The sequence below is a fragment of the Camelina sativa genome, chromosome 5, assembly GCF_030686135.1.
Source record: "Camelina sativa cultivar CO46 ecotype springtype chromosome 5, ASM3068613v1".
NCBI lineage: Eukaryota > Viridiplantae > Streptophyta > Magnoliopsida > Brassicales > Brassicaceae > Camelina > Camelina sativa.
Window position 1 is genome coordinate 15,507,792 of NC_141884.1, and position 25,486 is coordinate 15,533,277.

General features: G+C 41.0%; 2 protein-coding genes across 2 annotated transcripts; one reads left to right on the forward strand and one right to left on the reverse strand.

Annotated features, from left to right (window-relative positions):
• On the forward strand, positions 1 to 7,987 carry LOC147943799 (uncharacterized). Its single transcript, XM_087512370.1, has 11 exons — positions 1 to 147; positions 229 to 338; positions 487 to 555; positions 1,806 to 1,898; positions 2,135 to 2,219; positions 2,388 to 2,519; positions 5,698 to 5,934; positions 6,136 to 6,356; positions 6,498 to 6,682; positions 6,780 to 7,293; positions 7,441 to 7,987. The coding sequence occupies exons 1-11, from the start codon at positions 1 to 3 to the stop codon at positions 7,985 to 7,987; spliced, it is 2,340 nt and encodes a 779-aa protein (XP_087368496.1).
• Positions 7,988 to 18,465: 10,478 nt separating this feature from the next.
• LOC147943800 (uncharacterized) lies at positions 18,466 to 19,157 on the reverse strand. The gene is made up of 4 exons (XM_087512371.1): positions 19,081 to 19,157; positions 18,907 to 18,967; positions 18,715 to 18,801; positions 18,466 to 18,672 (listed from the first exon to the last, which is right to left on the reverse strand). Exons 1-4 carry the CDS (start codon positions 19,155 to 19,157, stop codon positions 18,466 to 18,468), a joined length of 432 nt encoding a protein of 143 aa, XP_087368497.1.
• Between the last annotated feature and the right edge of the window lie 6,329 nt (positions 19,158 to 25,486).

The following is a 25,486-nucleotide window of genomic DNA, read 5'->3' on the forward strand; positions in this document are numbered from 1 at the left end:
ATGGTTGTCAATGATGGTTTCACTCATCTCTCTTACCTTAAGGCCTTCAAAACAACATGGAAAATAAGAGTCAAGATACTGCATACGTGGAAGCAGTATACCACATACATTGGAGAGACTCTAGAGATGATTTTGGCTGATATGGCAGTAAGTTTATTATTTTTACAAAAACTATTATAATGTTTGGGTGGACTCTATTTGCCTAGACCATGTTTTTCACATGGTCAGCTCTATGTTGCAGTGTCAAGAGTGACTTCTAAAATGGAACTGAAGATTTTGATTGTGGATAAAGACGGAAACCCTCATAAGGAAACTATGAATGTTGTATTCAAAGAAGTGTTTCAGAAATTGAAATAACTCGCTTAGTAAGTGTTCATCAAGGTAAGAGTATTTCTTTAGTGTTTTTTGTATTTAAATATTTTAAAGCTTTACATTTCTAAGTATTTTTGAATATATAACCTATTAACACTTCTAATATTTGAAAAGGATTATTGCAATGGATGAAAAGACTGTCGAAGATGGTGTAGAGGAGTATGGTTTCTGTTACAGAGAAATGTTTTTTTGAAGGAATGTTGTTGAAAGTATTATTTTACGGACATATGATTTATCTGTATTGTTAAGATTATGCTGTAATAAGTTAGTGTGATTTTTTTCTATTTGAAGTATACCTACTGTATCTACCGTGGGTTTATTTCAAATTGTTTTCCATACTATTAAAAACTTTTGTTGTCTAGAAAAAATCAAAAATACTTTGCAAATACTTTTGAAAAAATCTTAAGTTAAATTATTTTCTTTACTTATTCTTTGTTAATCATAAACAATCAAAAATTTTAGACAAGATTTAAACGCCAAAAAATTGAGATGAATATGGAACTTGAAAAACTTACAAGTATCAAGTGATGATGTATTCTTTACTCGACTGCAAGTTTGTAAGTGTAGTCATCATAATCTTAAAAACAGAATCAGCCTAAAAAAAAAATCGTATTGGTGTTTTGTAAACTTAAAAGCAAGTAATTGTTTAAACTTAACATTGATTTCAATACTTATCTTTTGTTTAATCGTAGTCCTCAACAGTTTTATATCCTAACAAGGTCAATAATACACAGATTTAAAACGAAGAATTGACAAGTACACACTATAATTTCATAAGATTTTTATAACAGAATATGAAGCAAACTAATTTCCAAGAACATCCAAAAGCAATGATTGTAACGGTGGATCTGAGTTTGTCTTAGGGAAATCGTTTGACTTGATTGATGAAATATTAAGAACACTGTTTGGAAAGCCACTTTCCTAGAACCAAAAAAGGAAATTTAAAACTTCTTAAACAACAAAATCCAGGTTTAAAACAATCTTTAAAAATACAAATCCAACACCAAAAATCTATTTAAAACGATTGATTTTTTTTGTCAAACAACTTCCATTCAACTTAAATCCTCACTAAGGAGAGTTCATACAGAGGAGAAATTAAAGGATTACAAAGCATAAAAAGGTTACAAAGCTTATAAAGATATTGGTTCCATGAGTTATCCAAGGGGGTGCAAGACTTTGAGAGACTAGCAATGCTTGAAGAATCTGTTGGGACCATGGTGGAGTCGCACATGAAGATACACTTCGCAACTTCCTCGATCAGCATGTGATCAATATTGGCTCTTGCAATATATGCAGGGGAGCGTTTACAAATTTGGTACTCAGGGGGGGGGGGGGGGGGGGGTGGGGGTGGGAAGGGGTTCTCGCCAACAGAAGAAAGATCAAACTTATTTGATCCAAAGTTGTTACATTTTCTGGCTCAATTCTCTGCACAGTGGCTGGGCACAAGCTGGTACTCATAGAAGATATATGCAATGCCGGAACAAACCAGGTAGGTCCTCCCTCGCAGTTAAGGAATCCCACACAAGGTATGTAGTCAGTATTACAATGCCAAAATAAAGCAAAAGCGAGGTTACATCTTAAGAGTGGTTGATGGAGATTAAAAGGTGGGATAGGTCTATGAATTGCACCTAGGAAAAAGAAAGCAAAGCTGTAGCAAAACAGGTGGGTCCTCCCTCTCATGAAGCTCAAAGCCATGGAGGTTAAGGAATCCCACACAAAGCCTGCAGTCAGCTTTGCCCTGGATCATTAAGATAGGTACTAGGTTAGGATCAAGGGTAAGTCGTGAAGGTAAATCTGGGGATATTGGTGAGCTTTTGATACAAACGGTCCAACTGATCTTGACAAAGGTAATTATCTAACCAACCTAAGTAGGCTTTTACATATCTACTAAGGCTGCAAGCTGCAATAGAGACATGAAAAGCTAGTAGGATTGGATTCGAGAACATTGAGTAAGGTCGAAGAAGCTTCAACATCAGGCATGTATCATACTCTATCCGAGACACTCTATCTACCAGGATTCGTACATGAGAATTGAGTTCACACCTGGATCGATAGGACTGCGGTGGGTTGGGTACGGAGCTGCATTGGAGGCAAGAATCAGAATGACTCTGTCCAGTAGCAGGGTTGGAGAATTGCACTTTGGTCTGGTTTGTGAAGGCAGTCTTCATCGGACAAGGCGGCGGATTGGAGCATAGTAGATCCGGTACACAAACTAGCAAGACCAGAGATGCATAAGGGAGATAAAGGTTCGCCAGGGTTGAAACTATAACCGTCAATATCATGCTCAGTTCCGGCGGCAGCACAGAGCTCCCTTCCAAACGCAGCCAAGTAGAAACACTTGGTGGGTGATACGAAGAATCCAAGGAGGGAGATGTAAATGTTGCCTTAAAGGGGAGCCGGCAATAGATTACGGAAGGCAAGACAAACAGGGAGACAAAAAGTCTCAGATTTGTCAATGAAAGGCTGGGTTTTCGAGAGAATCACCTCGCCGAGAAGACCCACCGTTTGAGCAGAGAAGGGGGAGAGAGGCTGAAGCTGAAGCATGGTCGGATTAGCTTGAGAACTCGATGAACCTCCGATAAGTTCGAAATCAGTCCAGTAACATAGATGGTAGCAGAGAGGGAGACGATGATGAAGGAGAAGTGGCCCAGCGGCGCCGATCTGGCTCGACGCCGCCGGGAGGAGGAACCTTGTTGGTTGTGCCAGAGAGAGCGGCTAGGGCGAACAGGGTTTCTCTTTGTAGTCAAATTAAGTTTTTTTAAAACGATTAATAAAATCTAAGGTTCCAAGGCAAACAACAAATTCAATTGTTAAACGAAATTGAAAAGACGATTCCAACTCTTAACTTACCCGTTCAGAGAATCAATTCTCTAACCACGAAAAGATATTGATTAAGTATCTGGATTTAAGGAAAATGAGAGTATCGATTTAGATTCAGCTGCAATCGTATTTGTTCCGTTGTGAAATTTAGGCTTGGGTATTTTAACCAAATCCAAAACCTGAATCTGACCCGAAATGGGCAGTTCGGTTTGGATTTGGATGGTATTAAATACCCGATCGGATTTAGTTTTCTTGAAATTCGGATATCTGATCGGGTTTGGGTATTACCCAATATCCGAAGTAGATCCGAATCAACCCGAAATAAATACAAAAATGAATCTAAGAAGGTTTGAATCCAGTACCTTAGATATTAATTGATGTATCATAAACCATTTTGCCACCTTGATTATTCTGTCATAATATAAAAACATTAAGTATTTATATATATATTCTAAAATTGACTTATTTTTTCTTTCTCAATCAACAAAATTCAGAATTTTATTTTTTTTCAATACCCAGACCAATTTTACTAGAAACATGACAAGCAAATCTACAAAAGAAAACAAAAAAAAAGTGATACTTTGTGGGGTTTGAGGAGTGAGTGAGGTTAGAAGATAAATATGAATCATATAATATAATTTGCTATAGATATTGTTAGATTTAGTAGAGAATTTGAAGGATTTGATTCTTGAAGTGGTGGCCATGAATAAACAAAACTAGGGTTTTTGGTTGAAAAAAAGAGAGATGAAGAAGAAGGAGACAAGAAGAGAGAGGTAGAAAGTAATTTTTTTTTTTTTTTTCACGAGAGAAGAAGAAAGATATATAAATTTTTTTTAATGAATTCGGGTAACCCGAAATTACCCGAACCCGAAGCCAAATTACCCGAACCCGACCCGATATTATAAAATACCCCGATCGGATTTTATATCTCTACATCCAAAAATCCAATAACCCGAACATCCGAACCCGAATCCGATCGGACCCGAATGCCCAGGGCTAGTGAAATTGAGTCGGAGAGGAGAACCAATTTTTTTGTCCTTTCGTTTCATTTCCGTTATTTTTTTATATTTTATTACAAAAATTTATTCACAAATCAGAAATATAATATTTTCAACAAAATTACAGCCCAATTAAATTGAAATCTACAGGCTCATTACCATTTTGTGGGTATTCGTTACCAACTAACCCAATACTATCACTAAAAACATTTTTATTAAAATTACTACTAAACTTAATAAAAACCTACAATAATTATAGAATACAAATATATAAACTTAACAAGTATTAGTTTGAGAAACACAAATACGAAAAAAAAATTCAAAAAAACCCTGCACATATGTGCGGATCCATCACTAGTATGTTTTACATTAGAAAGCAGCTAAATCTACCGAATTTACTTTACAAATCTACCAAATTATAATTTAGAAATTTGCAAAAAACAAATTTGCACATCCACCAAAAATGAGCAGACTTTATGAAAATATATTGAAAGTCTATTAATTATATGTCTCGAAGATTGGTTTTATAGAAGTTTGCTAAAAATATGAAGTCTTTTTACAAGTTTTCCAAATATGCGTAGACTAAGTATAAGTCTACTGAAAAACATACAGTTGAAAAAATACACAGATTTTATGCATGTTTATCATTTTTAGTAGACTAAAATGTAAGTTGTTGCTTAAATTTTAGAAGTCTACCAAAAATATGCATTTTAGTATGTCAAATTTCATAGACTTCTACCGAAAATATGAAGATGTTCAGTTAGTCTATCAAATGCATATAGAATAAATATAAGTCTGCTGGAAAAAACATTAAAAACTATTTAAAATACGCAGACTTTATGTATGTATTTATGCCTGGACATAATATCCGAATCTGAAAAAACCGATCTGAACCCGAGTCTAAAAATATGATCCAAATTTAAAAATATCTGAACGGATTCTAAATTTCAAGATCCGAAAACTGAATCCAAACCCGATCCGAATAGATATCCGAACATGCCAAAATATAAGCACATAGTAACAATATCTTAATAATTTAGGTGCCTAAAAGTTTAATTTTTTGGATATTTTAAATATTTTTATGTATTGCAACTATTTTTGAGTATATTTAGGTAAAAAATACTCGTAATTTAGATATTTTGGTTCTTTTCAAGCACTCTCTTTGTTTCATAAATAGTATCTTTCTATAGTTTTATTCTTGTTTCAAAAAAGTGCAATTCTAGATTTTCAAAGCATTTTTTACATTAAATTTCCTGTTTTTACACTTAATCTAAAGCTAACTAAACCATTAACCACTTATTAAATATGTGCATCCTTTATCCTATAAAGCACAAGACACTTGCCCAATAAAAACATGCCACGTAGATTTTTTTTAATTTTTTGGTAAACAAAAGATTAGATCAGATGAGCCAATTGGTTGGGAAACTGTTTACATACACAACCTGATGCGGAGAAGTACGCACTAAACGTGTCAAAGAGTGTGCAATTACATTTGCATTCTCAACAGTTTTTCACAGAGGTCTATACAAGTAATAGACGGGAAGTCTCAGTACAAGACTTTGCAGATTTCCAAAGCACTGTTTCCCCTGCAATTAATGACGATTTAACAAGATACTTTGATGGAGAGGAAATATACAGAGCTCTGAGTCAAATTGGCGATGATAAGGCACCAGGTCTAGATAGGTTTACAGCAAGATTTTACAAGCATTGTTGGGATATAGTTGGTCCTGATGTCATAAAAGAGGTTAAACTCTACTTCTAAACAGCTTGCATGAACCCCTCGCTGAACCACACAAACATATGTATGATACCGAAAGTAACAAGTCCAGAAACTTTATCCGATTATAGGCCAATTGCTTTGTGCAATGTTCTCTACAAAATAATATCAAAGTGTCTTGTGAATCGACTGAAACCTCATCTTGACGGCATAGTTTCCGATTCTCAGGCAGCCTTTATTCCAGGTAGGGTGATCAATGATAATGTGATGATCGCACATGAATTCATGCACTCTTTAAAAGTACGAAAGAGGGTTTCTCAGTCTTACATGGCTGTCAAGACAGATGTTAGTAAGGCATACGATAGAGTGGAGTGGAACTTTCTGGAAACAACAATGAGGTGTTTTGGTTTCTGCGACAAATTGATAAACTGGGTTATTGGAACAGTTAGGTCGGTACACTTCTAAGTGTTGATAAATGGATCACCACAAGGGCTAATAACTCCACAACGAGGGATTCGACAAGGTGACCCTTTGTCACCATACCTCTTTATCCTATGTGCAGACATGTTGAGTTACTTGATAAAATCTAGAGTAACTGATGGAGATATCCGAGGTATAAAGATTGGAAATGAGGTGCCTGCAATCACTCACCTACAATTTGTGGATGATTCTCTGTTCTTTTGCCAAGCAAATGTTCGAAATTGTCAGGCCCTGAAGGATGTTTTTGACGTGTATGAATATTACTCAGGACAACAGATTAATAGTGACAAAATCTGTAATTACTTTCGGTTCACGGGTATATGGTTCAACACTAAACAGATTAAAGACTATACTACAGATTCCAAATCATGGGGGTGGTGGCAAATATTTAGGTTTACCTGAACAGTTTGGTCGGAAAAAGGCAGAAATGTTCACAAACATCATTGACAGAGTAAAGAATTGCATATCTAGTTGGAGTGCTAAATGTTTAACACCTGCAGGCAAGGAAATCATGATTAAGTCAGTGGATTTAGCTATGCCTGTGTATGCAATGTCTTGCTTTAAATTACCTGTAAGTGTAGTTCATGACATTGATTCTCTGCTTATGAACTTTTGGTGGGAGAAAGGTTCCAAAAAGCGAGGTATACCATGGATAGCATGGAAGAGAATGCAATACACAAAAAAGGAGGGAGGTTTGGGATTTCGTGACTTAGAAAATTTCAATGATGCTTTGCTAGCCAAACAAGCATGGAGATTAATACATCATCCGAATACTCTGTTTGCTCGCATGATGAAAGCTCGTTACTTTAAAGATGGCAGTATTCTAGATGCTAAACCAAGAAAGAATCAATCATATGGCTGGTCGTCGATGTTAGTAGGCATTGAAGTGCTAAAGAGGGGAACACGGTATCTGGTTGGAAATGGGGAAACCATCAATATAGCAACTGACAACCTAACTGAGTCTCATCCACCAAGACCCATTGACATGATTTAACCGGATGTGGACCCTAACACAAAATTAAACTCTCTCATCTCGAAATGTGGTTCTCATAGATATTGGAACACTGACCACATTCAAGCTTCCGTTCATCCTCGAGATCATGAATTTTTACACTCAATCCATTTATCAGTCATTGAATTGGAAGATAAGTTAATTTGGCACTACACATCAGATGGTATATACACTGTGCGGTCAGGATACTGGTTTCTCACCCATGACCCTGATAATCTCAACCCTCGACCTCCGGCTCTACATGGTTCGTTGGAGCTTAAAACAATGATTTGGAAATTACCGGTTTTGTCAAAAATTAAACACTTCCTATGGCAAACTTTATCTGGTGCACTTGCAACTCGGTCTCGTCTTAATACAAGAGGTATGATGATCAATAATTTATGCCCACAATGTCGTATGGAAGAAGAAACCATAAACCATATTTTGTTCACTTGTCCTTATGCTACTCAAGCCTGGAGGCAATCAAACTCAATTCAACAGTGTCATAATCCATTTGATGAACTTGAAAGGAATTTTGAGCACATACTGGATTTAGCCAGTTCAAAGGAAATACAGGAGATACAGTGTAATGACCCTCACCAAGAATAGAAATTTTAAACAAAAAGGTCGAAGAAATGGGACGGAAAAGACCTAAGAAAGAAGAAGAAGAGAAATAAAGGTGAATGGCCCAAGGAAGTCCGGAGAAATACGTGTAAGTCGAAGAATGGCCGAGCCAAGACCGAAGTACCGGACGCACGGTCGAGACCCTAAGTATTTACTAAGACAAGTGGTCGAGAAGATCGAGAAAATTGTCGAGACTCGAGGGAGTTACCGAGTACTCGAGAAAATTGTCGAGACTCGAGGGAGATGCCGAGTACTGGAGAAAATTGTCGATACTCGAGGGAGTTGCCGAGTACTCGAGAAAATTGTCGAGACTCGAGGGATATGCCGAGTACCCGAGAAAATTGTCGAGAGCTCGAGGGAAACTGCCGATGACTCGAGAGAGTGTCGAGATATCCGAGACGTATAGTCAAAGTTGCCCGAGACGTATCGCCGAGGCGTACGGTCCGAATTGCCCGATAGACTGCCGAACGTACCGAGCAGAACGTCCGAACGGTCGAGAAAATGATCTGACCGAGTCGAGAAGTGCCGGAGAGAACGTCGAAGGTGCTGGACGAAGGATCAAATATTTTGGGAAAAATTGGTGTTTCCTCAAAAATTTTGACCAATAAAAATTGAGGAAAGTGGAGAATTAAATAATCAAGGAAGAATTAGTGGGGGAATTAAAAATTCAAGGTAATTAAGAAGATATAGTGGGGGGGGGATTAGCTTAATCCAAGGAAATTAGTGGAGTGGCGAAATTCAATTGGTTGAAAGCTTGGGATTAAGCTCACTTAACCCACATGCACTAATAAGAAGGTATTACATGCACTAATGGGGAGATTTACATGCACTAATACAAGGAGAATTAGTAGCTTAAGTGGTGAGCTGCCATTGGTGAAGGAGCTACATGCCCAACATGCAGCCAAAGAGGATGCCATTTGTCAAGAAGCACTAAGGGGAAGAGAGGAGAGTTGAGCTTATAAATAGGGGATGTGGGATTACATTCTCTCATTTCCCAAATTTTCTTAAGTTCATAAGTTCTCTTGTTTTACCTAAAACCGAGAGGAATCAAGAGAGTTTGATCGAGAAAGATCAAGAGTGATCAAGAAGGAGATCGAGAGGAGAAGTGATCGACGCGTACGCTTAGAAAACGCTGAGAAAGGCCGACAGTTGTGCCGACGATCATTGGGGAAAAGAACGGGTTGTGACCGACGTAGCGAGAAGCAGTTGTCGCGGAGTAGGAGCGAGTGGTATGATCGGGTGGTGCTGTGAAGTCCGAGTATCATCGACGATTGCGCAAGAGGTGAGTCTGAGGTAGTGCATGTAGTACATGTAGTTGCGATTGAGTAGGTTGCATGCGAACATGATAGGATTCTTGCTAGAATCATCATGCGAAAATGAATTAGTTGCATGCAAAATAATTGAGACTCACTCAATACTTGGTTAAAGAAGAATTTGGATGCATTTAAGTAAATTGGACTTACTTAAAATTTGGACAAGGCTATTGCATGCGAATTGGGAGTTGAAGTTTGTTAGCAATTTTTATTGCATAAAAGTCGGATGGGATTAATAGCATGTTAAATGAACCTACAGATTTAATGAGTTAAATCGAATGGCCTTGCATGTGTAAATTGGACTAAAGATTTAAACGGTTAAATCTTATTTGGTTGCATGCATAATAAGACTTGTTGCATTTGTTTTGCTTAAGTCGATTATGTTGTTTGCATGCATGTAGAATAATCTTAAGTTGCTTGATTTATTATCTTGCTTCTTGTTGATTATTACATGTTGGGTTTTCTTGTTTGATTGTTTGTATGCGTATACAATAATCCTAACTTGCTTGATTTCCTATCTCGCTTCTTGTGTGATTATTGCATGTTTTGTTCTTGTTCGATTTCTTGCATGCGTGCTTGATGAATTGTTGCTTGAATGGAGGTGGTGTTTTATTTTAGCTAGTCTCTTGAATGTGTTTCTTGAGTCGTAGCTAGTGTAATGTGTCGATAATTCTGGTTCCATAAGCGTTTGTCACGCGTGAGTTCCCGACGACCACTCACGCGGGGACATTGTTATGGCTGGCTAGCTACCAGCGTAACCGCTACATGACGATGTAGCTAAAGGTGGGTTCGTGCCGGAGAACTTTGTGGTCTCGGCATGGGAAGGATTGGAACGGAACAGATTATCGAAGGGCCCTAGGAGTAAAGAGTCTAGAGTAATCAAGTGTCCCTTGTTTATGTCTAGTCGTCTTTACATGTTGCGTGTTGCGTGTTGTTAAAGAGTTTAGGGTATTTCAAGCGATCCTTGTTGTACTCTAGACGTCTTGTTTGGTTATTCGGTCAAGGAGTTAGGGTAGTTCAAGAGTTCCTTGTTTATCCTAGTTGTCCTTGCGAGTCGTGTAGAGGATTTAGAGCGTCGAGTCGAGTCGCGTTGATCTAACCTCTCTTGCATGTTGATTGTTTGATTTGCTTCCGCTAAGCTTTTGCTGCGTTGCTTTGATGTTATTTGCTAGTTGTTGTGGCTTGCTAGCTTCTTGGGATTGCCGGGGTAGTCGGTTTGGGGGAGTAATATCCTGTTTAGGATAGAAGGGGGTACCCAGACTCACTGAGTAATCTTAGATTACTCATGTCTCATTTGTTGTGGTTTTGCAGGGAAACCTAAGTGAGTCTAGAGCCGGAGCAAACGTTAGGGTACCGGATAGGGTTTTCTTGTGTTTCTTGTAAAACCCTATATTTTCTTAAAAGAATAAGTGTAAAGTTTTCCGACTATCTTTATATATATTACTTTAATGATTTATTTTCGATGAAGTATCTTATTAAAGTGATATATATACGGTTTTCAGGAAAGCATGGCAAGTTGCAACTGATACTCGGCCTAGTCCGGGCTAACACAACGCACCAGGACGCGAGGGTTGCAAAGCCTAAGTAACCTCGGCTGCGGGTGGGACTGTGCTAGGGAGGACCGGTCGGAAAGTCTGCAGCTTCCGTCCCTCGACCGGATCACCTTGGTGCAATTCCACAAGTGGCGTCCCGTGGCTGTCCGATGGCCTTAGTGGTCATAGTACGGTTCGGGGGCGTTACAACGGTGGTATTAGAGCGGTGTTTTCAAACCCGCGAGCACTTGTGCATTTCAATGTTTTATCGAGTAATGTGTCGCAAGAGCATGTAATTTTATCCGGACCGTTTGCTTGACTAGTCTAAGTGGAACCTTAGAATGAATTAAGCATCTAACCTTGTTTCTTGTGGGTTTTAGATGTATTCAGGTGATTCAGGTTGCGGGGATGGTTCAGGGGATGAGGGGCCGAGACATGAGGATTATGGGCATCACAATGGGTATTTGTCGACAGAATCAGAAAGTGGCCGAGAACCGAGTGATTCGAATGACTGGGATGAGGATGGAGTGTTCGACGCGGACGACACCAACTGGTCGATTGAGACCGATCCATCCGAGTGTTTAGATGAGATAGAGGAGGTAGAAGCCGATCAAGATGATCAGACTATTGTGTTGGAGATTGGTGAGCCGAGCCGTCTTCAAGTTCGAATGGACGCGCAAGGCAAGTTCGAAACTCTACCTGTTGGAGATCATGGAGAGGCGGAGGTGGAGCTCGCCGAACGATTACAAAGGTTGCTGTTAGATCTTGTGGAAGATCAGTCCGACGATGTTAGTCCCGAGGAACACTTGAGGGAGTACTCGGAGACAGTCGAGAAGATTCTTAATTTCTTGACCGATGTGTATGTGCCGGAGGAAGGAGGCAATGCTAGTAATATGGGAGTGGTACCCGAGACCGGAGGCACTAGCGGTACGGAGCAGTCTACGGAGGAGAGACCCGAGACGCTTATGAGGATCCAACTTATGTTACATGAGATGCGCTCACCGGAGCGAGTAAGTGAGGGTGACGGGGAAGTCATGGTACCGGAAGCCAATGGAGAAGAGAATCCGACTGATGGAGACTCTAAGACTGAGAAGCGGATCAGGGAAGTAGAGGTGATCGATCTTGTGTCAAGTGACGATGAGGGGATTCCGACTTTTATAGTGGAACCAAGGAGAGACCAAGACCGAGAAATTGAGGCTAGTACGGAGCCGAGAGAGAATGTGAGGCGATGGGCCAGTTCGAGCCAAGTCGTGAGAGAACAAGGGGAATCGAGTCAAGTTGCACGAGACCGAGGAGAGCCAGACCTCCTAATGCCGGACCAACACGTACCAAGTCAGGCGGAGCAGAATCAGATTGTGCCAAGGCGCAATAGTCCCATTAGAGCTGTACTGTTGCAAATGGTGTTGCCGGGACAAGAGGAGGAGCAAGAAGAGGAACCAATTGACGTGGATTTGGAAATGCTCGCTAAGGCGTATGAGCTGAGAAGGAAGAACCGAGAGCAACTAAGGATGGAAATTGGAGAAAGTAGTTCAAGTTTGAAGAGAACAAGGGAGTATTACCAAGAGTTGCAGGCGAAAGGGGAGTTGGAGATGCACTCCATAACGTTCCAACCAAGAGGCAGGCTGAGAGTGCGAGCCACTGCCAGGAAGAGGGTGGTGTACCCGAACCAAGTTCACATGAAGAACACGCCCTATTGCGAGTGGTGTGAAGGCGTGGGGCATTGGACAAGACATTGCTGGAGGCCGGCGTTGAGACGCATGTGTGACCCGACGGACGAGAACTGTGAATGGTGCGGAGAGCGAGGGCACTTTGCCTATCGCTGCCCAAACCCGAATCGCATGAGATATTGGAGGAGATGCGAGGCGTGTGGGGAGCCGGGGCATCCGAACAATCATTGTTGGAGGACGAGACCTCAACACTTTCCGGACCCGGAGTTTATGGTATGTACCGTGTGTGGTGGAAGAGGACATTATGTTCATGAATGTCCATACCGGATGGTGCGAGAGAGAATGAACTCGACCAATTCATTCGAAGGAACGGGAAAGAACCCGATAGGTCGAACCGAAGGAGTTGAAGTGAGCCCGACGAATCAAGCTGGAATCTCGTTGTCTGCTGCCACTACCTCAACCGAGTCTCCCGCCGAACCGCCACCTGATAAGCCAGCCAGGGAGTGGGTATGCACGTGCGAAGCGTGTACTAGGCTCAGGAACCAGTAGGATACTGGGGTGTAAGGGAAGTTTTTTTTTGGGGGTTTATATGTAAGGGTCGGATAGTTTCTTTTGTTGTTTCTAGACTTAACCTTGTTGTTGTTGTCTAGGATCCGAACCCTTAGTATCATCGGCTAGGATGGTGTAGAACTTGTGTAGCTTTTTCAATCGGTTTGTAAAAAGTACCCTATGTTCTCTAGCCGTAATGTTGTTGGTGATGTTGGTTTTGTTGTTTAAAACTTCTTGCTAATCCTTGCTTGTTTTATTACTTGCTTTGATTGTTGCTTGAGTTTTATAGGTTTGCATAGTTAATATATTGCATAAGCATTTGCATGATTAACTTGCACGCAATCGATGAGGATTCACGTAAGACACCACTAAGCGCGATCAGACAAAAGAGAAGATGTCCAAGGGGGTGTTCAGCGGAAGCAGAGCAGCCAGTTTGGAATAATGATGCGAAAAGGAGAATAGAAATGATAAGAAAGGTTGCGGCGAATGCAAAGAAATTCGAGGAAGAAAGAATAGTGCAGAATCGATTGACAATGGCGAAACTAAAGGGGTCGAAGTGAACATGACCCAGAAAGTGCAAGAGAAATAGTGCATGGTCCAAGGAGTGGACAAGGAGGACGCAAAAAGATAATGCGTGAAAAGAAGAGTCTATGAATAGACAAAGAGGGAGCAAGAAACTAATGGGCGGCAAGAGAAACAGCATTTCTATGCTAAGGGGCAAGGTATGGGCAAGGTTATCGAACCAAATTTCAAAAGTATGGGAGTTGATGAAGAAGTTCGTAGTGGGGCTCAGAGTAACCTAGGGAGAGGTTTTATGGAGCCAAGGGCATTGGGAAAAGTTGAAAACCAATAGAGCGTGAAGCTAAAAGCGTTGGAGGAGTTAAAAGTCCTAAGGAAGATGAAGTTAAAAGAATTGGAGAAAGAAGATCGAGGTTGAAAAACTGGGGGGAACCAAAGGAGCAAAGCACGGTGATTCATAAATTAAAGAGAGTACGGAGTTGTACGAGGAAGTATTAAAACGTTGGAGAAAAGAAAAGAGTCAGGAACAAGCTGAAGAAAGAGAAGTATTGAACTAAGAAGTCCACGTAGTGGGCAAGTCATGAAGCAACAAGGCAAAAGCCTTAGTATTGGAGGACATAAAAATTAAGAGGAGCCAAGGGAATGCTGGAGATGAAGAAGCTTACCAAAAAGCATCAACCACAAATGTTCGGGTGTTTAAGAGAAACGGTGGTATAACTGGAGAAGCGAGGCGATGCGAGGAAGCAGCCAAAGGAAGATTCGTAAAGATGTTGAAGTGATAGTGAACACAAAGCAATGACATCCGTATCAAGGAATATTGACATTAACCAAAAAGAAGGAGAAGGCGTGAGAATTCGGGGACGAATTCTTATAAGGGGAGGAGAATGTAATGACCCTCACCAAGAATAGAAATTTTAAACAAAAAAGGTCGAAGAAATGGGACGGAAAAGACCTAAGAAAGAAGAAGAAGGGAAATAAAGGTGAATGGCCCAAGGAAGTCCGGAGAAATACGTGTAAGTCGAAGAATGGCCGAGCCAAGACCGAAGTACCGGACGCACGGTCGAGACCCTAAGTATTTACTAAGACAAGTGGTCGAGAAGATCGAGAAAATTGTCGAGACTCGAGGGAGTTACCGAGTACTCGAGAAAATTGTCGAGACTCGAGGGAGATGCCGAGTACTCGAGAAATTGTCGATACTCGAGGGAGTTGCCGAGTACTCGAGAAAATTGTCGAGACTCGAGGGATATGCCGAGTACCCGAGAAAAATTGTCGAGAGCTCGAGGGAAACTGCCGATGACTCGAGAGAGTGTCGAGATATCCGAGACGTATAGTCAAAGTTGCCCGAGACGTATCGCCGAGGCGTACGGTCCGAATTGTCCGATAGACTGCCGAACGTACCGAGCAGAACGTCCGAACGGTCGAGAAAATGATCTGACCGAGTCGAGAAGTGCCGGAGAGAACTTCGAAGGTGCCGGACGAAGGATCAAATATTTTGGGAAAAATTGGTGTTTCCTCAAAAATTTTGACCAATAAAAATTGAGGAAAGTGGAGAATTAAAATAATCAAGGAAGAATTAGTGGGGAATTAAAAATTCAAGGTGATTAAGAAGAGATAGTAGGGGGATTAGCTTAATCCAAGGAGATTAGTGGAGTGGCGAAATTCAATTGGTTGAAAGCTTGGGATTAAGCTCACTTAACCCACATGCACTAATAAGAAGGTATTACATGCACTAATGGGGAGATTTACATGCACTAATACAAGGAGAATTAGTAGCTTAAGTGGTGAGCTGCCATTGGTGGAGGAGCTACATGCCCAACATGCAGCCAAAGAGGATGCCATTTGTCTTTGTCAAGAAGCACTAAGGGGAAGAGAGGAGAGTTGAGCTTATAAATAGGGGATGTGGGATTACATTCTCTCATTTCCCAAATTTTCTTAAGTTCATAAGTTCTCTTGTTTTCACCTAAAACCGAGAGGAATCAAGAGAGTTTGATCGAGAAAGATCAAGAGTGATCAAGAAGGAGATCGAGAGGAGAAGTGATCGACGCGTACGCTTAGAAAACGCTGAGAAAGGCCGACGGTTGTGCCGACGATCATTGGGGAAAAGAACGGGTTGTGACCGACGTAGCGAGAAGCAGTTGACGCGGAGTAGGAGCGAGTGGTCTGATCGGGTGGTGCTGTGAAGTCCGAGTATCATCGACGATTGCGCAAGAGGTGAGTCTGAGGTAGTGCATGTAGTACATGTAGTTGCGATTGAGTAGGTTGCATGCGAACATGATAGGATTCTTGCTAGAATCATCATGCGAAAATGAATTAGTTGCATGCAAAATAATTGGGACTCACTGAATACTTGGTTAAAGAAGAATTTGGATGCATTTAAGTAAATTGGACTTACTTAAAATTTGGACAAGGCTATTGCATGCGAATTGGGAGTTGAAGTTTGTTAGCAATTTTTATTGCATAAAAGTCGGATGGATTAATAGCATGTTAAATGAGCCTACGGATTTAATGAGTTAAATCGAATGGCCTTGCATGTGTAAATTGGACTAAAGATTTAAACGGTTTAAATCTTATTTGGTTGCATGCATAATAAGACTTGTTGCATTTGTTTTGCTTAAGTCGATTATGTTGTTTGCATGCATGTAGAATAATCTTAAGTTGCTTGATTTATTATCTTGCTTCTTGTTGATTATTACATGTTGGGTTTTCTTGTTTGATTGTTTGTATGCGTATACAATAATCCTAAGTTGCTTGATTTCCTATCTCACTTCTTGTGTGATTATTGCATGTTTTGTCTTGTTCGATTTCTTGCATGCGTGCTTGATGAATCGTTGCTTGAATGGAGGTGGTGTTTTATTTTAGCTAGTCTCTTGAATGTGTTTCTTGAGTCGTAGCTAGTGTAATGTGTCGATAATTCTGGTTCCATAAGCGTTTGTCACGCGTGAGTTCCCGACGACCACTCACGCGGGGGACATTGTTACGGCTGGCTAGCTACCAGCGTAACCGCTACATGACGATGTAGCTAAAGGTGGGTTCATGCCGGAGAACTTTGTGGTCTCGGCATGGGAAGGATTGGAACGGAACAGATTATCGAAGGGCCCTAGGAGTAAAAAAGTCTAGAGTAATCAAGTGTCCCTTGTTTATGTCTAGTCGTTCTTTACATGTTGCGTGTTGCATGTTGTTAAAGAGTTTAGGGTATTTCAAGCGATCCTTGTTGTACTCTAGACGTCTTGTTTGGTTATTCGGTCAAGGAGTTAGGGTAGTTCAAGAGTTCCTTGTTTATCCTAGTTGTCCTTGCGAGTCGTGTAGAGGATTTTAGAGCGTCGAGTCGAGTCGCGTTGATCTAACTCTCTTGCATGTTGATTGTTTGATTTGCTTCCGCTAAGCTTTTGTTGCGTTGCTTTGATGTTATTTGCTAGTTGTTGTGGCTTGCTAGCTTCTTGGGATTGCCGGGGTAGTCGTTTTAGGGGAGTAATATCCTGTTTAGGATAGAAGGGGGTACCCAGACTCACTGAGTAATCTTAGATTACTCATGTCTCATTTGTTGTGGTTTTGCAGGGAAACCTAAGTGAGTCTAGAGCCGGAGCAAACGTTAGGGTACCGGATAGGGTTTTCTTGTGTTTCTTGTAAAACCCTATATTTTCTTAAAAGAATAAGTGTAAAGTTTTCCGACTATCTTTATATATATTACTTTAATGATTTATTTTCGATGAAGTATCTTATTAAAGTGATATATATACGGTTGTCAGGAAAGCATGGCAAGTTGCAACTGATACTCGGCCTAGTCCGGGCTAACACAACGCACCAGGCCGCGAGGGTTGCAAAGCCTAAGTAACCTCGGCTGCGGGTGGGACTGTGCTAGGGAGGACCGGTCGGGATGTCTGCAGCTTCCGTCCCTCGACCGGATCACCTTGGTGCAATTCCACAAGTGGCGTCCCGTGGCTGTCCGATGGCCTTAGTGGTCATAGTACGGTTCGGGGGCGTTACATACAGCTTGAACCTTTTTGGGTCATATGGAGAATCTGGAAAGCAAGGAACAACTGGGTATTCAATAAATTTTGGGAAAGCCCGTCAAGAATCGTTATGAAAGCTAAAGCGGAAGTATCAGAATGGTGTATCTTACAAAACTCACAACGTCCTCTATTATCCACGCAACGGATAGATCAGCTACAAGACATACATTGGACTCCACCAACAAGATAGTGGGTTAAATGTAACTTTGATGCAAGTTACGATCCACAAACTTCAAGTGCCCAAGCAGGTTGGATCATTCGGGATCATCAAGGTGATTGGAAAGCTTGGGGATCAATTGATATGGGTAAAGTTTCATCTCTGTTAATAGCAGAAACCAAAGCCTTATTAGCAGCTATACAACAAACATGGATTCGGGGATACACATCGGTAATTTTTGAAGGAGACTGTGAAATCTTAATCAAGACTATCAATGGTACTCATGCGCGATGGGAGATTGACAATTTAACAAAGGACATTCACTATTGGAGGCAAAAAAATTTATCTCATTCAGTATGTTATGTTAATAGATCTTGCAATATTGTTGCAGACCACCTTAGCAAGGTTCCTTTGTATGGAATTTTCATTTCTGCCTCTGTAAACCCTTCACTGACATTACTGCTTTTGCTGTTGAATGATTTGAAATGAATATAAGTTATTTGGCGAAAAGAAAAAAGAAAAAAAAACTCCTCTTTGTCGATGTTGATTTCTGTCGAGATATGTCGAGAAAGCCGGCCAGTCTGAAGGAGAAGACACCATCTTCACCAATCTTGAACAGTCTGTGAAAAATGCCACGTCGCGGTAGTCATGCCCGATCATGCACCGCATAGTCCAAATGAAAGCTTCTACTTCAGCATGCCAAAAGGAGAGGCTACTCAGAAATTGGTAGCACCAGTCGGCAACGAATCATGAGCACGCGAACATAACCATCGTGCACCCGTAAACGTGTCACCTGCTTTCCAAAATCCATCTACAAAACACCGATAACCAGAGACACTAGTGGGAAGGGATCCCCCCAGCAAACGAGGGATATGAGCTTGTGGGGTTGAGGGGAGATCCTCAACATCACCCTCCCCTTGAGCCTGTTGCCAGGTTATCGCCTCACCTTCGGCAATTCAAACAACCTCATCAGGCCGTTCGACCTCATTCTCGAAAACTTGTGGATTTCTCACTTTCCAAATATACCACATAATCCAGGAAAAAGCTGAAACCTGTGAACCAAGATTCTTAGGTCCAAAAAAAAGATCCATATTTGCATACACGGAATCCGTTGGAAAGGAGATTGAACCCAATGGTACCTGAGATAAAGCCCATACCTGCCGAGCAGGTAAACAAACAAAAATGGCATGGTTAACGGTTACCTCTTTAGCACCACACCTTGCATAATGCAAATCACAAGTAATATCCCGCCGTCGCAGATTTGTCGATACCAAAATAGAACCTGACAAAACTTGCAACATAAAATGTTAAACTTTTGGTGGACATTTGACCTTCCAAAAATGCTGGCAAGGAGAGGGGTATTCTCAGGACCACAACCAAAAACTTGTAAATGCCTAAGAGCTACCATGCGTGCCTAGGGATGTCAAACGGGCCTAAAGCCCGCGGGCTATGCCCGATATGTCACTTAGTGGGGTGGGCTTGGGCCTTTAAATTAATGCCCAAAAAAGATCGGGTTTCGTGGACTCGACCCGTTTGGTTTGCGGGTCAGGTGGTTTATGTCCGATTGCGACCGCGGGTTTGTGGGTGGTCTGATGAATCTTTTGTCTTCTCCGGTTCTTCCAATCAGTGTCAATTCATCTTGAATTCTCCATGAATTGGGAGATTTTTCTTATGAATTTGAGTGAAAACGGTACGAAATAAATCAATGATAGAGAGATGGCATATCAATTGACGTGAATTGCCACCATGAGTCTAAATCGTTGCAAGCCAAAAAATTATGAAACTAATTACACAGATGATAACGCTTATGTGTTGTTGTTTTTTTTTTCAGAACCAAAAGAAGGTTCTCTAATCTCACAACAATGGCAAGAGAAGACTAGTGGGTTCTTTTCTTCATCAGGTTTGACAATTTGTTGTACTAATCTCCCTTTTTTGGCGTGTGTGTGTGTTTGTGGTGGAAAAGTTTTTACTAAATTACTATATATGGGTGTTTGATTTTTGTTCTGTTCTGATAATCGATCTGTTTTTTTATTTTTTATTTTTTTTATTGCAGAAGGGTATCCATTTGAGCCTCCAAGATGCGATTTTCAACCAAAGTTTGGTAAGAAGATGATGACTCGTGTTTCAGTTTTTGTAAGATTTTAGCTTTGATCTTTGAGTCTGTGAAAGGAAGTGTCTTTTTCTGATAATTTCCTATTTGTGGTCAGGAATATCTATCGTAAAGTTGTGTTAAAGGGTCACTAACACTACTAATGTGGATGCAATGTGTTCTAATTAAAGGTTTATCTTTGTTGATTATTCATGTTAATCAAACCCATAGGCACCCAAATATTAGTAGTCAAAGCGGGACAATATGCTTGGATATCTTGGAAGACCAATGGAGTCCAGCTATTACTCTTACCAAGCTTCTAGTATCTATTGCGGCGAGAAAGCTAAAGGTATTTCTCTAGCTAGATTTTTCTGTTTTGTTTCCTTATTTTGCTTCTTCTATGTAAACAGAGATGGGATAAGCCTAGGTTGTGCTGCTTAAAGACCTTTACATGGAACATAAGAGAATGGAAGAAGGTTTACACACACAATATTCTGTTAATGTTCTCATGTTTCTCTTTGAATCCAAAGAGTTGTGAACTAATTCATGGAACTGGGTCTTTTATTAATGAATTGACAACATATATACCCACATATGGACCAGGATTGCCATTGCTCGTTTGAGCTGGTCTGCTTTGTATTCAGTAATTGAAGCTATATATACACATCACACATATATCAGCAACGAAGGACAATTGTGAATTTGTGATATGAAGTGAATTATTAACGTTTGCTCTTAGACTCTTAGTTTTTTTTGTATTGAACTAGTTTTCTCATGCTCTTAGACTCTCATGTTCTCTCAAGTGTTATTAATAGGTTAACAGATAAAGAATGAAAAGAACAACTGATGAGAGAAGATGGCACTCTACAACTGAGGAGAAGAAGAAGAAGATGCCCGCGGGCATGCCTGTTAATCCGCAAAGCTAAGCGGGGCGGGCATGGGCAGTGATACGTCACCCGCCACCCGTGGCGGACCTGTCCGCGGCGGATCACTAAAAAATTCGAGACCATCACAGTCAGTCCGTTCAGGCGCGGGCATGCCCGTTTGACAGTTGGATGCGTGCCGTATGGTACCCGGACTTAACAGTATACTTCCCAGTTTTCGTAAAATGCCAACATAGAGAATGTTCCAGCAGTAAGCTTCCTAAGGGTAAAGCCGCTTTCAGAGCGACATCCGCTGAGTCAAACTGCTCAATGAGCTTATCCATACGCCATGTATTCGTCTGACGATCAATGAGGTGAAACATTTGGAGATAAGGTTCCTTAAGCGGACCCTTACTTAAGACTCGTCTCGGGTATTGAGCCGGAATCCAAGGATCAGTCCATATAAAAATGGATTTTCTGGAACCTACTATTTTAATAAGCCTTTTATTTACCAGAGAGCAAGTTGAGACAATACTCCTCCAATCATACGGTGGAGAGTATGGCCTAATTGGATCCATTGGACTCGAATTCTGATAGTACCTATTTTAAAGACCTTGGCGAACAAAGATTTCGGAGCTTCAAGTGGGAAGAGAATATAAAATCTATAAGTGGGTTTTATGATCATCAGATCTTGAACACAATTGATGACTATATTTTTCATTTTATTATATTTTCTTCAAAATATTGCTGTTGATATTATTCATTGAAGTATCATCATTCCTTAAAACTGAACTTACTCTTGTAAATTCACTTTCACTTTGTTTTAGTGTTTACGATAAAAACTTTAAAATAAAACTAAAAAAATTCTCAAAAATATCACTGTATTTGTGTCGTTGATATCTTTCACAAATACTTTGGATAGTATTATCTCTTATGACTCTTATCCTATATGAACAAAAAAATTCAAACAAAATATTCAACCAAATAAGCTTAACAAATACAAATACTAGCTTAACCAATGCAAATATTACATCCTTAAACCAAACTAGAGTTTTAATTCTGATTTATTTATTGCTAATCAAACCCAAAGACCACCTTGTAACATCCACGAACCAAATTAGAAGTTTTTGGGGAGAGTGTCGATCGACACCCTTGCTAGTGTCGATCGACGCCATCAATTTCCAGTTCGACTGGGTTGATTTAAATTTGTCGATTTGGTTCGGTTTGGTTCAATTGAAATCCCTAACCGACATATTAAAAGTTGGAAGTCGACTTGAGGGTTTGGGGATAGCCGTTCTTTGTCGTTTTTAGAGAGTTAGAAGAGAGAAAAGAGTTTTGAGAGATTTTGGGAGTTTTGGTGTTTTTCCTTGGAGATCTTTTGCTGTGGAGTGAAGATCTTGTGCTAGGAACTTTCTACAAAAGAGGTGAGTGCATGACCATGGCTGATCTAACTCTGAGAATCCTTTGTTTTGCTTGTTTTGTGGCTGTTTGTGTTGTTTTCTTGTATGCTTTTGGTTGGTTATGGGTTCCCATGAGTTTCGAGGATTTTTGGGTGAGTTTTGGACAATTTGGAGGATTGGAAAGGGGACCTACGACTTTCGGCTTCGAGCAGAACGTGTCTACGAAGTCAGTGTCAATCAACACCAAGGTGATGACGGCGCGGAGACTTGGTGCATGTCAGATCGAGGGTTTCCGGGTCGAGGAGGGGTGTCGGTCGACACCAAGAGGTGGTGTCGATCGCCACCAAACCTTTTCAACAACGGCTGATACTTGTTTTCCTGGATTGTTTGTGTTTTTTTGTTGTTTGTCTAACATTAGAATCTCAGTTGCTTGTGTGTATAGTCTGGTAGATGTGGGAATTTTCTCAATTTCTGTTTGTGGTGCAGATAAAGGCAAAATGTAATCGTGGAATCATGGCAATGAGGAGGAGGATGTTCTAGTGGCTCGTTGATGTGTCGTATGGCTTCTGTTAGGTTGCTAGAGTTGAGTCATTAGAATGTTGCTAGGTTCCTGGTTTAATGTTTTATGACTATTGGTTGAATTATTACTGTTATTGATATATTGGTTACTAGATATTGGTTTAATGTTTGGTTAATTCCGCTGTTTGGTGTGATTGTGTTTAGGTGGTTAGTGATTATGAGATCACTAGATAATTATTATATTTCTTTTACAAAAAAACGGGCGGGTTGTTTTAGTTTGATATCAGAGCCCTTACGGTTCTAGGTACAGGTTCATTGTGTTTTTGTTGTTGATGTTGGGATTGCATGCTTTGATTGATTATTTGAGTTAGTCAATTGTGTGTGGCATGAAGTCCTAGAACATCCTCTTCGGGCCTACAGTGTGATTCATTGGTAAGTTATGTTTTGTGTACAATTTAGATTGCTTCCTTAGCCTTCTGTTTATGGTAGTGCAGATGGTTAGAGTGGGTGCTGTTACTGGTCGTGGACGCGAACGTGGACGGGGACGCGGATGTGGGCGTGGTAGAGGCAAAGGCCCATCAGTTAGTGATACCATGGATTGGAGTTTGATAGATAAGGGCGTCAGCGAGTCGCAGGGTTTCCAAGAGGGGTCCATGAGTGTGCCCGGTCTGGGTGCCGATAGTTCTGTAGGCGCCGAGGGAGTTGGTGTGGGCGGTGTCGGTGCCTAATTGGCCGGTGATGCTAGGTGCAGGAGTCCCAGTAGGTGGAGTCCGTGAGGGAGGTGTTGACATGTCGGGCTTGTTGACGCAGCTGTTGGAGCGGTTGCTGGGAGTTATACCGGCACAAGCTCAGCTGGTGCCACCTGTGGTGGCGGAAGTGCAAAAGCCAGTGGCTGCAGGTGCAAGAGCTCATTCTCGGTATGTTAGTATGCTGAACAAGATGGGGAGGATCGGTACAGTGCATTCCGTTGGTGGTATCGACCCTACTGCTGCGGATGCATGGAAGACGAGAGTGTAACACAACTTCCAGTCTCTCAGGTGTCCAGAGAATTTCTGGGTGGACATAGGGATCCACTTCCTAGTAGACGATGCTAAATTGTGGTGGAGGTCAGTGGCTGCTAGGAGGGTGCAGAGGGAGATGTCATGGGTTGATATTGTGGAGGAGTTCAAACGCAAGTACTTTCCCCATGAGGCACTAGACCGGTTGGAAGTGCAAATCCTGGAGTTATCTCAGGAGACCCATACAGTGCGGGAATTAGACGTGGAGTTCAGTCGGCTTGTGATGTATGGGCGTTGGGTGATGGAGTCAGAGGAGGCACATATCCGGAGGTTCCTGAGGGCCTTTCGGAATGACTTGAGGGTTCACTGGTTGAGATCGCAGCTGTCATTGAGGAGGACATTCAGGCTTAGGCTGTGACGGTGAGTCCAGCGTTCCATCCTAGAAAGGCTCAACATCCTGGAGGTTCCGGCAAGGGCGGCAAGGCTGCGCAGGGAACCAAGAGGAAGTGGGTGACTACGCAGAGGCCTAGTGGTGCTGGATGCTACGAGTGCGGTAGAATGGACCACAGGGTGGCTAGCTGTCCCCAGAGGAGTGCCACGCCGATAGCTCATACGGTGGTTTGTGTGTTACCATTGCAGGGAGCTTGGGCATATCAAGCCCAAGTGTCCCAAGTTGCAGCAGATGACGGTGGCAGTGGTGCAGTGCGGAATGCAGCAGTGGCACGGATTGAGCAGGCGCCGTGGGTGTACACGACCACAGAGATTGGTGGCACCAGCGTTGGGTCACAGGTATATTTTCTAAGACTCAGACTTTGTGAATTTCTGTAGTTCAGATTTTATTAATGTCTATGCTAAGTGTTAGTGTTCTTAGCACATGAGGTTTGTGTAGGGACCTTATTGGTGGGCGGGTTTAGGGCCCACGTCATGTTTGATTCTGGAGCAACCCATAGCTTCATTATCTCGGTCATGCAGGCCAGGAAGATGATCGAGGGGCAGCGTCGTCCGACACCAAGAGCCAATGTCGACACGACACCAAACCTTTTCAGCAGCGGCTGATACTTGTATTCCTAGTTTTTTTGTGTGTTTATTTGTTGCTTGTCTAACATTAGAATCTTAGTTGTATAGCCCGGTAGATGGGAGGATTGTCTCACTGAGTGTTTATGACAATATTAATGCATCTCAATTTGTGTTTGTGGTGCAAGCAAATGCAAAGTATGATGAGCAAGATGTTCTAGTGGCTTGTTGATGTGTTGTCTGGCTTTTGTTAGGTTGTTAGAGTTGAGTCATTAGAATGTTGCAAGGTTACTGGTTTAATGTTTTATGACTCTATTGGTTGAATTATTATTGTTATTGATTTCTTGGTTATTGGATATTAGTATAATTTTTAGTTATTTTTGCTGTTTGGTTTAATTGTGATTAGATGGTTAGTGAGTATGAGATCATTACATAATTATTGTATATATATATATTTTTTGTCAATCATTGGGTCATAACAGGCCGGCCCATTAGTCTAATCCCTACATTCGTAGGAAGCGGGACTCGATCCCGAGTGTGATCGTGCCTTGTACATTAAGAATTTACCTTTAGCTACAGCACTAAGGTCACTTCACTATTATTATATATTTTTAAAAATTCGATTATCAGCTTTATCACCGATTGACTGTTTGTAAAAAAAGAAAATACAAACACTGATATGGTTTTTAGTGGGTACTGTTTGAATTCATTTTTTTTTTTCATATGGTTTTTAGTTTTAGACTTTTCTATTAGACCATTATTTTAAAAATTCCCAAAAACTGATATTTGGTTTTTGAGAACAAAATACGTAGGAGTAAAAGCTAGATTCCCTAGATCATAAAAGAACTAGAAAA

Bases quoted from the DNA above. Each gene is read 5' to 3' on its own strand.
- LOC147943799 (XM_087512370.1), top strand. From the start codon at position 1: ATGGTTGTCAATGATGGTTTCACTCATCTCTCTTACCTTAAGGCCTTC. The intron at 556-1,805 runs GTTTTTTTGAAG...TTCTCTGCACAG, and splicing joins GGTTTCTGTTACAGAGAAAT to TGGCTGGGCACAAGCTGGTA. The intron at 2,220-2,387 runs GTAATTATCTAA...TCTATCTACCAG, and splicing joins TCCAACTGATCTTGACAAAG to GATTCGTACATGAGAATTGA.
- LOC147943800 (XM_087512371.1), bottom strand. From the start codon at position 19,157: ATGGTAGCTCTTAGGCATTTACAAGTTTTTGGTTGTGGTCCTGAGAAT. The intron at 18,968-19,080 runs GTCAAATGTCCA...GCATTATGCAAG, and splicing joins CTTGCCAGCATTTTTGGAAG to GTGTGGTGCTAAAGAGGTAA. The intron at 18,802-18,906 runs GTATGGGCTTTA...CTTGGTTCACAG, and splicing joins TTTGTTTACCTGCTCGGCAG to GTTTCAGCTTTTTCCTGGAT.